General features: G+C 67.0%; 2 protein-coding genes across 9 annotated transcripts; both read right to left on the bottom strand.

The window, feature by feature from the left end:
• Positions 1-1,276: 1,276 nt before the first annotated feature.
• Positions 1,277-8,716, bottom strand: TEDC1 (tubulin epsilon and delta complex 1). 8 transcript variants are annotated; one of them, XM_053225076.1, is made up of 12 exons: positions 7,588-8,715; positions 7,413-7,491; positions 6,623-6,825; positions 6,203-6,358; positions 4,993-5,091; positions 3,901-4,051; positions 3,399-3,405; positions 3,220-3,245; positions 3,082-3,095; positions 2,479-2,565; positions 1,912-2,079; positions 1,277-1,806 (listed from the first exon to the last, which is right to left on the bottom strand). In XM_053225076.1, exons 1-12 carry the CDS (start codon positions 7,918-7,920, stop codon positions 1,483-1,485), a joined length of 1,647 nt encoding a protein of 548 aa, XP_053081051.1. In that variant the 5' UTR covers positions 7,921-8,715; the 3' UTR covers positions 1,277-1,482. The 8 variants fall into 8 exon arrangements, with proteins under 8 accessions (XP_053081051.1, XP_026922602.1, XP_026922603.1 ...); XM_027066801.2 differs by lacking the exons at positions 3,082-3,095; positions 3,220-3,245; positions 3,399-3,405; positions 3,901-4,051 and having other exon boundaries at positions 6,623-6,843; positions 7,588-8,655; XM_027066802.2 differs by lacking the exons at positions 3,082-3,095; positions 3,220-3,245; positions 3,399-3,405; positions 3,901-4,051 and having other exon boundaries at positions 7,588-8,654.
• Positions 8,717-10,121: 1,405 nt separating this feature from the next.
• Positions 10,122-11,813, bottom strand: CRIP1 (cysteine rich protein 1). Its single transcript, XM_027066800.2, has 5 exons — positions 11,653-11,813; positions 10,657-10,751; positions 10,525-10,582; positions 10,371-10,417; positions 10,122-10,250 (listed from the first exon to the last, which is right to left on the bottom strand). Exons 1-4 carry the CDS (start codon positions 11,690-11,692, stop codon positions 10,377-10,379), a joined length of 234 nt encoding a protein of 77 aa, XP_026922601.1. The 5' UTR covers positions 11,693-11,813; the 3' UTR covers positions 10,122-10,250; positions 10,371-10,376.
• Between the last annotated feature and the right edge of the window lie 5,221 nt (positions 11,814-17,034).

Raw genomic sequence — 17,034 nt, 5'->3', positions numbered from 1 at the left:
CGAGTGTGCCTCGCTTCCCCCCGACTTGGCCTGTGGCACCTCGTGTCTCTCAGAATCCGCGCCGAACTCCCACAGACACACAGACACACGTGGGGTCTCGAGTGGGCTGTATTGGATCCACAGAGCAGTTTGAGAAGGGACAGCTCCAGAACACCGAGTTTGCATTTGGTTTCTAAAATTCATTCTCGGGGGCCAGTGGGTGTCCTGACTCAATGGCACTCACAGAGGACAGGGAGCTTTGAGTGACTTGTTTCCAGGAAGGGTCCTGTCCAGCAGCTAGGAGGATGGCGGAGGGCCCAGCAGGCAGGGGTTCTAGAAGTGACTTCACACACCGAGGCGACAGGTGGAGGGCCGGGGCCCCGCAGGCCCCGGGCCACAGCTGGAGCACCTGAGGAGCTGGGAGGGGGCCGTGTGGGGAGGGGAGAACCCGACGTCCCCAAGGGACAGGGGTCGGGGTGGGGGCAGGCTGGCCGAGACCAGGCAACACCAGCAACACGCCAGCCAGGCAGGAAGAGCCAGTGAGAGAATGTTCTTGCGGGGCCCAGGCGTGGAAGTGTCCTCGGGCCTGAACTGGCTGGCAGCAGGAGGCCGCGGACAGGCCCCTAGGCCCGCCCAGCAGCAGCCTGGGGTTCAACCGCCCTAGGACAGGGGAGCCTGGCGAGGGAGGCAGGGACGCGGCTGTCTGCGCCTGCTGGGTGAGGGGTGCCGAGAGGCTGAGCCCCCAGGATGGAGGGGGCCTGTTCCGGCAAGCTGGGGGCGCATCCCCCAGACACAGATGGCTCTTTGTCAGGGCCGAGCCCAGCTCCCCGACCGGTCTCGGGAACAAAGCCCCCTCTGTCCACAGTGGCCTCCCCCTCACCCCCAGCACCGCTCCCAGGAGAGGAGCAGAGCCCCCTACCCCCGGGCTCCCAGCCGGCGTCCCTGCCCCCCACGCACACACCAGGCACCCACAGGGCGGGGTGTGCAGTAGGGGCCCGGGGCACGGTGTGTAGGGGGCATGCGGGGCAATCCCCCGAAGGACCCCGATCCCCACGCCGTGTTGCAGGCCATGCCTGACCCGCCAGCACCTGGGCAGCGCTGGACCAGCCCAGCTTCGGCAACCACCCCCCAGGGTCCCCTTCCCCTGGGCCTGAGCACAGACCGGACCCTCCCCAACCTGCCCCAGATAGGAACCTGGAAGGGTGGCAGAGGGAGGGCCAGAACAGAGCCTCACCCCTGCAGGGAGGTCTCTACGACTTATTTCTGGGTCCTCTCTTGGTCCTGAAGGCCCATGGACTCCACACTGGGCCTGTCATGCCTGCCCCCAGTATTACTAGCCAAGGGGCTGGGCTCTGCCCCAGGTGGGGACAGCCCCAGGGCTCAGGGAGACCATGCCTGGGGCCCTGTGTCTGCGTCGTCCCTGCCACCACCCTGAAATCTGCCCCTCCGAGGCCCAACCGGGGGCCGGTCAGGGCAGGTCCCCCTCGAGGCGGGCACAGGGCCTCAACGACCGGGTGGCAAGATCCAGATGAGGCCGGGCAGGGCTCCCGCCAGCCTGGCCAGTTCCTGCCGACACTGTCTCTGCAGCTGGCACAGCACTGCCTCCAGGCAGGCCTCCCGGCTCCTCAGCACCTCAATCACCTGGGCCGCCCGCAGGCCTGGGCCCCCCGAGGCTCCGGCGTCACTCTTCACCAGCCGGCAGGGCCCGTGGGGCTGGGCTGCGGCCCCACCTCGCTCCCAGGCCCGCTGAAGAGCTGCCAGCTCGAGTCCCACGGCCTCCCGTGAGGCCCGCTGCACCGCACTCCACTCGGGCCCCCAGCCTCCAACCTGCACGGGGCAGACGGCAGCTCGTGAACCAGGGGCGGCCACATCCTGCCCAGGACACGGCCTTCGGGCCCCCTCGGCCCCAACACCAGCCCCCAGCCCTCTCACCCTGGCCTCCCAGGCTGCCCGCCGGGGCTCCGCAGCTCCCCGCAACTCCTCCTGTAGGGCCTGCAGCTCGCGGGCCACCAGCTCCCACTCGCCAGCCCCCCGCTCGGGGATCCGCGGCACAAACGTGGGCTGCGAGGCCTCTGGAGGGCAGGTGCCCAGGACTGTGTCCTGCGGAGAGAGACCAAGTGAGTGGCAGGCAGCTTGTCCGGGCCTCGACCCCAGGTCCAGCCCCTCAGCCAACGGGGACAGAGGGCATAGAGGCCCGGGGGCAGCGGCCACCCCCCACCCCCCCTGGTGGCACAGTGAGCTGGAAGCCAGGGAGGCACCCAGACTTGTGGACCCCTGAGGAGTCTGGGCTCCCCAGCAGCTGGGCAGGGTAGGCGACGGACAGACAGACATCCGCAAAGAAGCAGAGACTCAGAGCCAGCCGGCCTGCAAAGCCAGCTTGGTGGCTGGGTGTGTCTGGGGCCTCCCCCAACCTCCTCGTCCTGTCCGAGAACTAGAAAGACGTCCCCACCCCGGGGCTGCCGTGGTCAAGGCTGGGACAGGGAGGGGAGCCAGTCACACCATCCACCGCCAGAAGACCAGCTCCTGGCGCCTCCAATGCAGGGCTGCCTCCAGGCGCACATTCTCGCTCTCCAGCCTCCGAAGCAGCTGCAAAGCAGACCATAAACCGTGGCCGGGTCAGGACCCCACCTGGGACCCCCAGCACCGAGCACCCGACCACCGTGCTCACCAGTCCCCCTGGCCCCGCAATGGCAGAGCCACCCCCCTGCGGGCAGGATACAGCAGCCCCACCTCCAGGCTGGGGCCTCAGAGACACCCACCGTCCCCACAGGGTCAGGGGCTGAGCCCAAGCGCCGACTCGGGACCTCTGCCCCACATCCCTCACTGACTGGGGGGCTGCACCCGGGAGATTGTAGGCAGATGAGGAGGTCCCAGAAGGGGCAGCCTGCCAGGCTCTCGGGGCGGGAAACCCTCTGTATACCTCAGGAAGGCAGGGCGGAGGCTGGGCCTGGGCACCGGCATGCAGGGCCCAGCTGCACCCCGCACAGCCCCCTGCCCGGCTCACGCAGCCCCAAACCTGCAGACCCCGCAGGAACATGTGGCCGCGCGCTGGAGCGCAGCAGCACCTGCCCCAGCCTCGGCCTCCACCACCAGGAGGCCCACCGACCGGGGAGGTGCTGTTGAGGCCTACCCGCCCCCCCCCCCCACCGCCACCCACTCCATCCCTTCCCAGCTGCCCCCTCAGGAAGCCACAGGCCTGCACCTGCTGTGGCCCCTCTCTGAAGGCAGCCACCAGCCTACCATCCAGGCCACAGGCACTGCTCCTTCTGGAAGACAGGTGCGCCGGGCTTCCTGGGAACGCAGCAGCATGCTCTGAGGCCAGGACAAAGGGCCAGAGCACGGTGGCCCCACAAGAGCTCTGACAAGCCACCGCTCACGGAGGGCCAGTGCACAGGCCCTGTACGACAGGCACCCGTGACCCAGGGTCTCCCCTGGCTGGGAAGGGACCCCTGCTCTGCCCCTGCAAACAGCAAACAGGCTGCCAGCCAAGCCACCAGGGGCCTGCTTGCTGCTGCAGCAGGAACCTGGGGCTCCAGGGGTCCGGAGGCCAGGTGGGGAGCGGCCTTGAATGCCAAGCCAAGGACCCAGCCCATCGCTGTAAAGCCAGGCACAGAGAGAACCACTCTGTGGGCCCAGGGGAGCACGGCCTGGAGCCCGGAGGGTGCCAGGTGCACCCACGTCCCGGTACGCATACGCACAGTGAATGTGGAACGGTCCCCAGGTGCTCCCCACCTCCCAGGCTATGGGAAGGAGGGCAGGCACGGCAGGAAGAGGCAACACGCCCCCACTGTCCCCCCACGTGCAGGCCCCGTGCTGGAGTCTCCTGAGGCAGCCACCTCCCCGCCGCACGCCACTGCGCTGTGGCCAGGGCAGGCAGGGAGGCACAGGGACATGAGAAGGGCTGCAGGCCCGGCCAGTAACCAAGCACGCTCACTGTCCAGCTACTCTGCAGCACGCCTGGCCACTCACACAGCAACCATAGATCACCCCAGAAGCTTCTGGGACCCATCCCAAGAGTGCGGGCTCTTTGGGTACACCGATCCGGGCTTCTGCCAGCAACCCCTCCAGAAACCTTGGGAGGAAGCCAACCGTGACCCCCAACGACCTCATGCCGTCTGCACTCCGGAGGCGCCCGCACGCCCCAGCTTCGGGGGGGGGGAGGGCGCCACGGGCTCCCACCCACCACCACCACAGAGACCAGGACCCCAGGCCACATCTGGCTGAAGCCGGCGCAGCCTCAGCCCTGCTCCAACCCAGAGGGACCAAGGGCAGGAAGCCTGGGCCTCGCTGAGTCACCCGTAAAAGGGGACCTGGCCGAGGGCACCTCAGGTCGCCAAGATACCGCCTCAGCACTTCCAGAGAATGCGCGCAGCCCTGCCTGGGAGGGCTGGCCACGTGCTGGCCAGGACCGCAGGCCTGGCAAGCGCCCCCCCGGTGGCTGCCCCAACCCCACAAAGGGAGGCACAACTCTCTGAAAGCACACACCTCCCGAGCTGGGGTCTGCTGGGCCTGGCAAGAGGGGCCACACCAGCCCTGAGCCTCAGCCCACCTGCCTGGCCAAGTGCCCCCCAGGCTGCACAGTGCCAGCCTCACACTCTGGACCAGCCAGAGCCCAACCGTCAAGTGACAGCCAGCCCTGGGCCTGTCCCAGGACGTCCTGGCCATGCCAGCCTGAGGGAAGGAAACAATAATGACAGACGGGGGCGTCCTGAAAAGAAAGTCAGCGAAGGACAGGGCACGCTAGACCAGCCCCCCTCCCTCGCTAACTGTGCCCAGCCACACGCACACACACGGCCACGTGGCCTGGATTTCTGCAACACCGGATGGTCTGGGAGCTGGGGGAGGCCCTGAGGACATGTCTGGGACCCCCCACCAGCAAGATGGTGAGTTGGGCAGTCACCCACAGCTCAAAGCCGGTCGCCTGGGTCCTCCCTCCCAGGACCCTCCCCACCTCGACCCCCACCACCTCACGCCGTCTGCAGTCCTATGGCACCGACACGCACCAGCCCTCACCTGCTGGCCGCCCTCCGCGTCCCTGAGCAGCTCGGTCTCAGCAACAGACAGGTGGCCAAGGCTGCGGTCACTGTGGCAGCCGCGGGTGTATGAGTGGATCTGAAACAGGCAGCGTGAACCCCAGGTTGAGTAGGAAGGGGCGCCTCTCCCAGCTCCAGGTGAGGCTTCGGGGGTCTGCCTTGCAGACTAGGAAAATGGGCCATGCCTGGCCAAGGTGGTCAGGGCAGGCCAGGGTCAGGCTCAGGACAATGGTCAGCACCACTGGGGAGCTGGCCCTGGGCCCTGCAGGAGGCTCCTGCAGAGAGTGGGGTATGGGCAGTGCCGCCTACAGCTTCCCCATCCTGCCCAGTTCCCAGGGGTGTGGTGGAACTGGAATCGGGCATCCCTGCTTCTAAGCTCACTGACTGCCAGGTCCGTGTGGTGGGAGAAACAGCCCCCGGACAGGCTAGGAGATCCAGTGAAGACAATGGCAAGGATACAGAGCGACTGTCTGGACCTGGGGGACAGGGAAGGCTTCCCAGCAAGGTCCGGCCTCAAGGCATCACGGAGGTCACTGGTGGCCATGTCCCAAGCAGGAGGAGTGACAGGAGCCCAGTCCGAGCCGGAGCGACACAGCTCCGGAGAAGAGCTGAGGGATGAACAGGTCCCCTGCAGGGGCAGACGTGCAGGGTGGGGGGGACCCAGCATCAAGGAGCCCTACATCGGTGGGAGTCTGAGGCCCCCCGCCCAACCCCTTCTCAGCCCAGGTTTTGCACTGGACCTGTAAGGGTGACCTGTGCCCCACAGCTGAGCCTTAGTGGCCTTCGGGAACTCTACAGAAGCCGCCCGCTGCCCATCAGCCTCCACCCAGGATGTGGCAGAAGGAGGGGGTACCTTCCTTCCCAAAACATGCCCAGGCAGCAGCGGCTCCCACAGCACCCAGAGCCTACTTCGTGGCTCAGAGACCGAGTCTGAGGCCTCTGATGACTTCCGGGAACAGGAAAGTCAACCCCACAGGCTCCTGGCCCCAGTGATGCCCAGCTCCACCTGCCCTATGACCCCTCCTGGACCACCTGGAGCCCTGGGCTCAGGCTCTGGGCCACCACAGGGCAGTGGCCAACCAGTCAGCTCCCAGCCAGGCTTGGGAAGGGCCACATCCAGTCAAAGGCCAGGCTCCAGCCTGTAGTATGGACAGTAAGTGTCCCCGGGGGACAGTCCCCGGTGACAGTACCTTGCCCAGGAGGGCACACTGCTCCTGCTGACTGGTGATCAGCTTCCGCCACTGGAACCGCAGCTTTCCCATCAGCCACTGCAAGTGGCGTATGTCCACAGGGCCATCTGCTTCCACACGGGGTACAGGGGGGCCAGGCCTGGCCAGGGCTTCACACTAGAGAGGGACAAGGGTCACGCCCTGCTCCCACACCCCCAGCAGAGACCCCAGGAAAAGAGGCCCCTGGAATGAGTGCCATGGTCCTCAGGGGTGCCACACACCCACGTCCAGGGAGCACACACCCAACACTGCCCCCAAGGGAAGGGCAGGGGAGGAGGAGAGAGCAGTGGAGAGGGCGACACCCACCCCACAGGGCTGTCCCAGGCCGCATCCAGGGTCCCAGCCAGGACCCGGCCCCACTCCCTCTCACCCCACACCCACCTCGCACAGGGGTATCTCGTCGCCCAGCCGCACGCGGGTCTGGGCCAGCAGCCGCTCGAGCAGGGGCCCGCGGGCCAGGAGCCAGGCCAAGGCCAGCAGAAGCTCGCGACTGCCCTGGGAGCCGTCCTCAGGGAGCTGTGCCAGCGCCCGCCTGGGGTAGCCCTGGGAGTGCAGCTCCGACTTCACCACTCGGACTTGGGCCTCTGTAGATGGGGGTTCGCCTGCTCAGGGAGCCACCCATTAGGAGTGCGCCACCAGACCTTTTAGGGACCCCCGCATGACCCCCAAGCAGAGGCCAGGTTTAGGAGGGGACAATCGGGGGACTTACAGGATGAGAGAGCCAAGGCTAATGGGGACACGGCTTATGAGGTGGGCGGGGCTTTGCCAGAGCTGGGAGCGTGGTGGACTGGGTGAAGCCCGGACCCGCCTGAGGCGGGGCTTGCCAGGGGGGCGGGGCTAACCAGTTTGGGACTTTACAGGAGGAGGACCTCGTGACGTGAGTGGGAGGAGCGAAGGCCAACAGGGCGTGGCTTACTGTTGGGACGTGCTCGACCGGGGAGGGGCTTGCGTGAGTTGGACGGCCCCTGGTGGGTGGGCGGGGCAATGGCCCACCTGGGCGGGGCTTGAAGGGGGCGGGGCTAGCCGTTCAGGGGGCCTTACAGGAGAGGGACCCAGCGAGGCGAGTGGGAGGAGCCAGGGCCCACGCGGCAAGGCTCACTCTAGGGAGTGATTAACGGGGCGGGACTTGCGTGAGTGGGCGGAGCCAGGGCCTCCCCGGAGCGGGGCTTACCCTGGGCTGCGGGCGCCGAGGCGCCGTTGGCTGACAGCGGCGAGAGCACGCGAAAGAGCAGCTGCCAGAGCGCCGGGGCCTGCGGGGATCGAAGAGCGACAGTCAGCTGGGCCGGCCGCCACCCTGCGTCCTCCCCGGCTCCTGCCGACCCGGCCCCCTGCCCCGCGGGCCTCACCGCCTCCGGACGGTCGAACTTGGCGCGGCGGAAGATCTCGGGGCTGGGCCCAGCGGGCAGCGTCCGACTCAGCGCGGCGATGGCCTCGGGCAAGGCCCCGACCGCGGCTCCCCGGTCCACCCTGCGCCGCCGCCGCCCCATGCAGCTCGCGCTGACTTTCCTCGGATTGCGCGCCGCGGCCGCTGGGTCCCAGCGTCCAATCACCGCGCCGGTGCTGTCTCTGCTAGGCCCACGCCCAGTCACCGAACGGGTCGAGACACGCCTCCAGCGTCGGCCCAATGAGCGGTGCCCCCGGCCTTTGAGTGCAGTCTCTTTTGTCCAGTGCGCAGGCATTTCCGGTGCTCTCGGGGCCAATTGGCGACGACAGCTCCGGGGTACGCTTTTTGTGGCCCAGTCGCTGCGACACCCGACAGCCGCCTCGTCCAGACCCCACCAATCAGCGCCTCACCCATCTTAGCGCCAAATGGCAGCCTAGCAACCCGCGGAGGGCTTTGGGCCGCGCTCCGGACGCCCCCTGCGGCCGGGAGCGCAACGCAGCCAGGCGCCGCCGACCCTCGCGGGCGTCCCTGTGCCTCCGCGAGCCCGGCCGGGCCGCTCACCAGGGGTTCCCGCGGGATGCGGGCGGCCCCCTTCCCACCCCAAACCTACACCCGGACCCCGGCCCGGTCCTCCCGGTCTCGCTGTTCTGCACCCAGGAAGTCTCCTTCCGCCGCCGCATAGGAGCGGCCGAGGACGCGGTGCCAGGGAGGGCAGCGAAGCGCTCGCCCGCGGTCCCAGAGCCTGGCAGTGCGCACGGACGCCCCAGCTCGTGAAAGGCCTCGGGCGCGCAGCGCTGTCGCGTGTCCACGGTGCGCGTAGGAAACGCCCCACACAGCAGGTGGCGCGCGCGGGCACGCGGGGCGGCTGTAGAACCCTGCACATCGGTTAGAGCTGACAGACGGCACGGGCGAATTTTGTACGTGTGGCACGTGAATTACACCTCAGCGAAGAGGTCGGGAGGACAGAGCCACCAGCCCTCCGACCCTCGCCCTGCCCACGCCACCCTCCTACGCTTCCTCCACCGCTCCCCCCCCCACCCCCGGCGGGGGCCACGCCCGCAGGAAGTGCGTCGGCGGCGGGTCCCCGCGCCCCAGGTCCCCACCTTTGCCCTCCTCCCTCTCTCCCGCGCGGCCCGCTCCTAGGCCTGTGTTCCACCCCCATCCCCACCCCACACACCGTCGCGGGGCCGGTCACCTGCCCCGCGGGCAGGGGACACTACTGCCAGGCCCCCAGCTTCGCCGTGCCGGGTCCCGCAGGCAGGCCACTCTGCTGAGCCAGGCGTAGCGCCCTGCGGCCATCAAAATAAAGACCACACCCCTGAGCCACCCGCCCAGCCCAGCGGGTCTTCTCTCTGAGTGTGCCACCTGAAGTGCTCTCCTGCGTCCTGGCCTGGTCAGGCCCCCTCTGGCGGCAGGCCTCATCCCTTCAACTGTCCCACCTGGCTGTGGGCTACACGGGGGCAGCGCGGCCCCCCCCCCCAGCACTTGGCCCAGATTTTCCGGGGTACCGCCACTCCTCACTGTGGCGCAAGACACTGCTGAATCTCAGATTCAGCCCCAGCCCCCACCCTTCCACGGTGCTGAGAAACCCCGCCTCACCTTTGCACCATCTGTTCTCTCCCACCCCCTCCCCACCAGATGCACTATGGCTCCCACCCTTTGGAGCTCTGTGAGCCACCCAACAACCCCCCCCCCCACACACACACCCTACACGCAGCCCTTGAGGCCCCCAACAGCCCGTCCAGCTCAGCCCTGCAAGGCCTGGGTAGGGCCAAGGCCTGGGAGCGGTGGCCCTCTGCCAGGACTGGAGACTGAATGGCCAGTGGGGGTAATGAGTGTGGTCCAGTCTGCAGCTGCTGCCAGACTGACATGGGCATTTCCAGAAAGCCCCCAACTATCCACTGCCCAGCTAGTCCTCAAATTCCCCACTTGGCCGCTGGCTACTTGCTACTCTGGAGGGAGGGTGTACAAAAAGAGGGGCGGTGCTGTCCAGGCAGATGCCCCTGCAGGAACGTGGCTGGCCTGGTCCACCAAGGCAGGTGGGGAATGGAGACAAGGGTGGGCAGGAAGTGGAGAGAGCAGGCGAGGACTCCCCACCACAAGGCCCCGAAAGCTTCTCAAAAAACGGAACCAGCTTGAGCACAGCTGATTCACCCTGTGGCCACCATCAACCGACTACCAGGCCTCATGTTCCCGCTGACCTGTTGACCCACCCTTAGCCCCATCCCTGAACCGAGGGGGCATTAGGGGGCCTGGGAGCTGGGGAGCTGAGCCACCACAGGGCCTTCCAGGGTGGCCAGCCGCCTGCCTTGCAGAGGAAGCTTCAGCCTTGTGGCAGCCCCAGGGAACAGCACAGCAGGAAGAGCAGGGCTCCTGGCAGGGCCAGGAGTCAGAACCCCCAGTGGCGGCTCCCTTGAACCATCCCCCTGTCACCCTGTCAGTGCACTCAGCGGGCATGTATACACACACACACACACACACACACAGAGGCAGGGCTTCTGAGTGCTCAGCTTTATTGAGGGCAAGGGAGACTACAGGGGAGCCCCGGGTGCCTGGGGATAAGGCCTGGAATCAGCCTGGAAGGGCAGTGGCCCGGTGGACAACCAGGGACAGCGTTTCCACGACCTGCGCAGAGAGGTCAGAGGACAGAAGTGAGTGCAGGTCCAGTGAGCAGTCAGGCCTCACCCGGGAGTGCAGGGACCATCCTGAAGGCCTGAGGGTCTGCACTGGGGGATGGGGGTGTACCTGGGTTTATTTGAAAGTGTGACTCTCAGCGCCACCCCGCCCAAAGCCTGCAGAGAAAAGAGTAGGCAGGTTACCAGGTTGAGGGGTGGGGGAGGTGCTGGGGAGGCTGGTGGGGAGGAGGAAGGCAGCTCAGGGGCCATGCTAGGAAGCGTACCTTTGGGCCCGAACATGGCGGCGTAGCAGGGGTGGTTGCAGTAGGGCTTGCCTTCATGCTGCAGAGACAAGGGACATGAAGGGCTGTCACCCCTCACCCTGCGCCCGCCACTGCCCTCCGGGCCCCACCTACCTCAGCGTGGCCCCCTGATGTCAGCGTCTTTCCGCATTTCTCACACTTCAGGCAAGGCCGGTGCCAGTCCTTCCCCAGAGAGGTCACCCGCTCAGCTGCAGAGGTACATACACCCCTCCCCTACTGTAAGACATTGCTCTGGGGCCACAGGGCACACCCGTCTGCTAACATAACAGCCTAAAGTAACAGCCTTCTCCAGCTCCTTCTGCGCATGGTCTCACCCACGCCCGCCTGGTGGCCCACCCAGGGTCTCAGCTGGCCTCCGTGCCCGTGGGTGGGGAGGGGCACCCCCAGTCCCCTAGGCGTGTCCAGCCAAACAAACGGCAGGGGGCGCTGCGTGGAGCTGCAGGAAGAGGCCTCGAGGGCCAGGGTGGGGGGCCTGGGTGACCTGCGGGGGGTGGTCGGAGATGGGGCCTGCAGGCGCCCTTCTCCGGGGCGAAGGCGGGGGAGACCCTTCCCACTTCCTCCCGCCTCTCTCCTGGGTGGGCCCCGGGGCGCGGGGCAGGGAGGCGGCACCCGGGGTGTGAGCGCGCCCGGGATCGCGCCCCGGGCGCCGGTTTCCGCGTCTGTTTCTACTTAGCTATGGGAGGGGCGGCCAGAGCGCAGCGTTTCTTCCTTGGCCGCGCGGTCCCCGCCCAGGGCGCGCCGAGGGGGAACGGGACAGTTGGGGAGATCCAGCGACAGGGAGTCCCAGAGTCAGGGAGACCCAGAGAAGGGGGAACCCAGAATCGGGGAGACCCAGCGGGACCGAAGGAGAGAGAGCGGGCCAGAGACGTCGAATCAGCAGAGACCTCGGGCCACCCCACACAGGGGTCCTGATCCGCATACCCAAGCCGTCGCCGGCAGGGCTGAAGTGTCGGCTCCCGGCACGCTGCCCCAGGGTCCCCAGCGCGCCCAGCCCTCCGGAGAAGCCCTGTTCGTAGTCCCTGGGTGCACCGCGGTCCCGGCCGGGAGTGGGCCGGGGAGGGGGGCGGGGGGCGGGAGGGGTGCGCTCACCAAAGTACACTTCCTTGTCGCACTTGGGGCACTTGGGCATGGCGGCAAGGGGTCAGGCGTGAACGACCGGCCAGGAGCAGACAGGAGAGCTGGACTGGGTGGGTCCCGCGGGGTGTGCGCCTTTCAGGGACCCCAAGACCCCGCCCCTTTGGGACCCGCCCCTCGAGCCCCGCCCCCTGAGTCCAGGATTTGGACCCGCGGACTTGGATTCCAGGCCAACCAGCCAAGAAAGGTCATCTGGTCCACCCCCGCCTTCAGGCAGCATCGGGCCTAACCGACGACGGGGTAGGGGGGCGGTTCAAGGAGCGCACGGGATCCCTGGGGATGCGCTGAAGGGGCGGGGCTCCTCCGGGGGCTACTGCCCCGCCCCTTGCCCAGGGTCCGCGATCTAGGGAAGGGGCTCCCCAGGGCCAGGAAGCCCCGGCCCCCCAGCGCCCCGGCCCCTGTCCCCAGTCCTCCGACACCAGTCCTCCGAGCCCCAGATAGCTGGGATCCAGGGAGTCACCGATAAAATGCAAATAGATGCAAACCAGCGTGTGCGAACTTCCTTCTCCCCACACACTTTGACCCGACCCTCTCCCAGACAGAGGGCTGGGGACCAGCGACGTCTCAGCCTTGTAGCCCCTCCCCCCGTAAATCTCCCCTCCGGCCTTCATCACACGCGGAGCTAGGACGCCCACCCCTCCCCAGCCCCCCACCCCCAAGGGACATCCCGGCCTCTGCGAGCCCTCCACCCCCGCCGCTGCCTGGGAAGTCCATTGGACAGCAACCCGGGAAATTTGGAAGAGGGGACTTCGAGACGGAACGTCCCCTCCCTCCCCTCCGCGGTAACAGTGACCAGTGTGAGCGCGGGGGTGGGCGCGGCCACGCACAGGGCATCTCTGCGGGAAGGGCTCCTTATCTCTGCGGGAAGAGCACGAGAGCGCACGACGGGAGTGGCTCAAGTCCGACGCCCAGGGCAAGTGCGGGCCGGTGCCAGGTGGAGACCGTCCTACTCCACCCACCCTGGGAGTGGGAAGTGTCCAGGGGGCTGGCGGGGTCTCCCAGCCGCCTTTCAGCCCAGACCTAGGCTTCAGCCTGGCTGGGGTCCCGGACTCCATGTCCCCCTTAGGAAGTCCCTGCCCGCTAGGCCATTCCCTCCTGGCCACTGGCACCCTGGCCACAGTCCTCTCTGCTGGGGGGGGGGGAAGGGGGGGGCTGTCCCGTCTGCCTGCTCAACGTATCCTCCCCCGGCCACACCCAGTTTCTTGGCTCCTCAGCTAAGCTCCAGCTCCCTGTCAGGCCCCAGCCCCTTGGCCCCCCAGCGCCCCAGCCCCTCCCCCCGCCCCGGCCCCCCACACCCCACCCTTCCTCCCTTTCTCCGGGTTGCCCATGTCCCTCCCTTAGGCTCCCACCCTCCTCCTCATCTGCTGACACACCCATCTCTCAACACCAAACCACCCTGGGCCTATCCAGGCCCCCATCTTCTTGGAAGGTGCTGGAGACCATCCTCTGACAGGACCCAGGGGCTCCTGGCCTCCCCACAGGCACTCAGCGACTCCAACCTCACCCTCCCTGAAGCCCACCTCCCCACCATAGGCCTCCAGCCTGGCACTGGGAGGGGGGAGGGAAACCATGGGTGCCCCCACCCGCACCCCCACAGGGCCCGCCCTCTGCCCCCCAAAAGAGGCCTGGCTTGGGGTAAGGGTGGCAGCGGCCAGGGATGCAGGGCCACAGAGGCCACCTCCAGAGTGAGCCCTCGGTGAGTAGGGCACACTAGCTCCCACACCCTCATGTCCTGTCCCTCATGCTTCCTTGCATCACCCCCCCCTCCCTGAGACCCCCTTTCTGAGACCACAGTTCTGCCCCTGGCTGGGACTCTGCCAGCCCTGGGGTCTGCAAGGCTTGCACCACATCGCTAAACGCTCAGCGGCTGGCTGTCCACTGCCCCCAGGAGTGGGGGTGCACACCACGCGCCACTGGAGCCCTGGACTCCCACCCATCGACGCTGGCCTGCTCCAGCCTTGAAGCCTCCACACTCACTGTCACGTCCCGGCCCGTGGCCCTCCCTGCCCAGCGCTGGGGCACTTGGGCACGGTTTCCAGAGGTAAGGCCACCAGCCCGACCTCCTCCACCCCCCCCATCCCATCCTTTGGTGTCTCCCTGGCCTGTGCCCGATGCTGCTGCAGACAGATAGGGTCACTAGGGTGGATCCTGACTTCCCTCATCTCCTGGCTGCGGGATCTGGAAAGAGGCCGGGATGGGGAAGAGCAAGGGTGGGGGGGATGGGCGCACAGAAACACACACAGCAGGGGACAGAAATGTAGACAGGCCAGAGAGGCCCAGAGAGGCAGGGGCTGCGGGAAGGGCCCGAGGCCCACTGGTTGGGGCGGGGGGGCTGTCACAGTGGGTCATGGGGCTTTGGTCACACACATGTTGCTCATAGCACCAGCAGCTTCCTGAGAAGACTGCCCTGCATGGATGTACGGCATGTGCTGGGTGGAGGCCTGGGGCTCCAGGGCAGGGCTGCCTCCACCCCTACCAGGGTGATGTGCTAGAGGGGTGCACTGAGCCCCACGGGGAGCCCGGAAGCACCCACCTCTGTCCTGGTGCCCACGGGCATCACTGTGTGAGTGCATTTGTCCGGGTACCCCAGCTGCCTCCCCAGGTTTCTGTCCGGCCCACAGCACCACCTTAAGGCTCCAGGCAGGTGGGGCCAGGAGCCAGCTCTGCCCACCTGTCCACCCACCCTGCCCCTGGGATGCCCCCCACCCACACGCTGTGACTCCAGCCCCTCCCACCATGGGGGAGCATGAGAGAGTACCATCCCTGGGGTGGTGAGGTTCCGGCTAGCTTTCTCTGCTGTTATTTCCTGTTGCCATGGTCACAGGGCTGTGGGGGGGGGGCAGGGGGGGGGAATGCCAAAAGTAGCCAAGGGCCATGTGCCTCGCCCTCTAACTGGTACACACCAGTTTTTCCAGACATCAGACACACACACACACACACACACACACACACACACACACGCTTGCTGGAACCCTCTCAAATCTTCAGCCACAGGCTGGCAATGCTCCTCCAATTCCCTTGGGCTCCCTACCCATCTTGCCCACCTGAGGGGATGGGAGCCCCGCACCAGCTGCAGCCCCCACCTCCTGGAGGAGATTGTGCCTCCCCCCAGGGTCTGTATCCAAGCCCGCCTCCGTCTGAGGCTCTGCTGGGTACCGGTCAGGGCCCTGACAGCTTCACCGGAGACCTGGGCCCCACGAGGTGCAAGACCTCCTATTTCCATCAGCTCACCTGGCTCAGGGGGCACCTGTGGGCGAGGGGCACTGACCTGGCCCAGGGGCCAGTTCCAGACCCAAATCTGCCTTGCTCGGCCACCTACCCCTTGCCCCACTGTTTCGGGGGTGCTGTTTGCATTTGTTGCCCAAACAAATGGAGGACACAGTAAGCCCCCTAATACACCCCAAGGTGTAGCCTTCCCCCACTTTGCCCCCTAGTGCTACCAGCAGGCACAGGGGCTGTGTCTGGAGCATGAGGGACAAAGTGGCCAGGACAGGAACACAGAGCAACCCAGCCACTTGCCCCAGGCTGCCTCTGTGCCCACAACATCCTGCCTGGCACAGGGACAGCATGAGGGCACCCCGGGCCCAAAGACCTGTGGGAGGTGGCTGTGGGGTTCTGGGTGCATCAGCTGAGGCCATGTTCACCCTTCTGTCTGCACACCCCCATGCCCTTGGCTGTTCATGCACCACCCAAGCTTGGCTGGGGACCCAGATGGAAACCAGGAGGGACGTTGCCCTGCAGGACGATTCCCAAGAGGGCCCCGAGGTACCTCCACAGCAGTGCTGGGCTCCAGGCACCTGAGAGCCAGTGACCACTGAGGAGTCCCTGCCTGGGGCCAGCCACCCTCACCCACTGGGAAAGCTCTGCCCCTCAAGCTGGACAGCACCCCTGCACTCTCTCCCGCTGTTTTCTGTGGCACTTGCTCTGGCCTCCCCCCACCATCCTTGAAGCCCCCACCCCGTGCCCTGGCCTCCAGGCCCCTTCCTCAATATGGACAAGGATGTCCCCTCCTAGGGCTGAAGGGCCAAATGCCCCAGGGCAACTGCTGGCTCCCTCTCCAGGGTCTCCCCCCTCCCCCAGGCTCAGCTGAGTCACGGACACTCAGACGTTCCCAGGGCCTATTTTCAGCAGCTTGTCCCCCGGGACCCCCCACTCTGCTCTGAGGTTCTGCCCCAGAGTGGGCCTGCTGGGCCTTCGAGGGACCTTCCTTGCCCCGAGGCAAGAGAAGGGATCAGACACTGCACTTTCCCAGGACTTGGCTCCTGTCCACCCAGGACCCCCCAGACCAGGTGAGAGGGCAGCTCCTGTCCTCCTCTCCTGGAAGCAGAGGCGGCATGCAGAGAGGATGGGGGGCACACGTGGCCTTGAGCTCCCTCAGTCAGCCCTACCTGGAGTCGACAGTCTGGACGGATGGGGTGACCCTCCCTTCCCCCGAAGGCTGAGCCTTGTTCCAAGAATCTATGTCTGGGAGCCAAAGACCATGCAGAACCGCCTCAAATTCCAGCCTCTCAGGACCGGCAGCCGGCCGAGCCCCTCCTCCCCACTGCCAGAGGGCAGCCAAGCCCTGGGAAAATGTGCTGTCCACACCTGGCTGCCCTGGTCCCCCGCCAGTCTTCACCTGGCCCAGCCCCCAGCAGCCCAGAGCCAGGGTCATCGGCCCTTGCTGATTTCTTGACACTCAGCCCCTGGAGCCACAGCTGGTGGTCAGTGAGCTGCTGCTTGGACCCAGGGATGGGAGGGAGTCAGTCCCCCCTCCGCCAGTCCTAAGAAATTCAGGGAGGCTGGCCTGGGCTGGGTGGGGCTCTCAGGGAGACTCTAGCAGGGGAAGGGCTGCCTAGGGCTGATGCTGGGGTCACTGACCCAGGGGGGAAGCTGGGCAGGGCCTGGAGGGAGAGGTGCTGGGCATCCAGGACATGGGAACCTAGGGTCTGGACCTCAGCGAAGTGGGGACAGAGGGAGGTGCAGGCAGAGCAGCCCCCCGCCCCCGGCCCCACCCCGGGATGCCTGCCTGGTGACAGCAGCCAGGGCCACACTGGCCCACGTCGGGGGTGGAAGGCATGTGACCTCGCAGGGGCCTAGCCTTCCCAAGCCGGGTAAGACTGGACTGGTGGGAGGTGGGATGCAGCTAGGGAGGAGGATGGTGAAGGAGGCCCCCGAGCCATGCGCAGCCCTGGGCTCTGGACGGGGAAGGAGGCTGTTAGATGGCATCTCAGGGCCGCCTCCCTGGCCGGCACCGAATGGAGGGAGGGGCGGCGGTGGAGGTCAGGCAAGGGGAAGTGAGGAGGCGGCACACCCCGGCACACAGGCCCATTGCCGCCTCTCCCGCATCTTGCGGGA

This window comes from Acinonyx jubatus, chromosome B3, assembly GCF_027475565.1.
Source record: "Acinonyx jubatus isolate Ajub_Pintada_27869175 chromosome B3, VMU_Ajub_asm_v1.0, whole genome shotgun sequence".
In the NCBI taxonomy this organism is placed as follows: domain Eukaryota; kingdom Metazoa; phylum Chordata; class Mammalia; order Carnivora; family Felidae; genus Acinonyx; species Acinonyx jubatus.
The sequence above is the reverse complement of the archived record's forward strand: the minus strand, read 5'-3'. Positions and strand labels throughout refer to the sequence as shown.

Excerpts from the sequence above, each read along its gene's own strand:
- TEDC1 (XM_053225076.1), bottom strand. The coding sequence starts at position 7,920 with ATGCCTGCGCACTGGACAAAAGAGACTGCACTCAAAGGCCGGGGGCAC. Across the intron at positions 6,826-7,412 it reads CTCGGCGCCCGCAGCCCAGG|AGGCCCAAGTCCGAGTGGTG; the intron begins GTAAGCCCCGCT and ends CCCCATCTACAG. Across the intron at positions 2,080-2,478 it reads TGGTCTTCTGGCGGTGGATG|GACACAGTCCTGGGCACCTG; the intron begins GTGTGACTGGCT and ends CTCTCTCCGCAG.
- CRIP1 (XM_027066800.2), bottom strand. The coding sequence starts at position 11,692 with ATGCCCAAGTGCCCCAAGTGCGACAAGGAAGTGTACTTTG. Across the intron at positions 10,583-10,656 it reads CATCAGGGGGCCACGCTGAG|CATGAAGGCAAGCCCTACTG; the intron begins GTAGGTGGGGCC and ends TTGTCTCTGCAG. Across the intron at positions 10,418-10,524 it reads CGCCATGTTCGGGCCCAAAG|GCTTTGGGCGGGGTGGCGCT; the intron begins GTACGCTTCCTA and ends TTTTCTCTGCAG.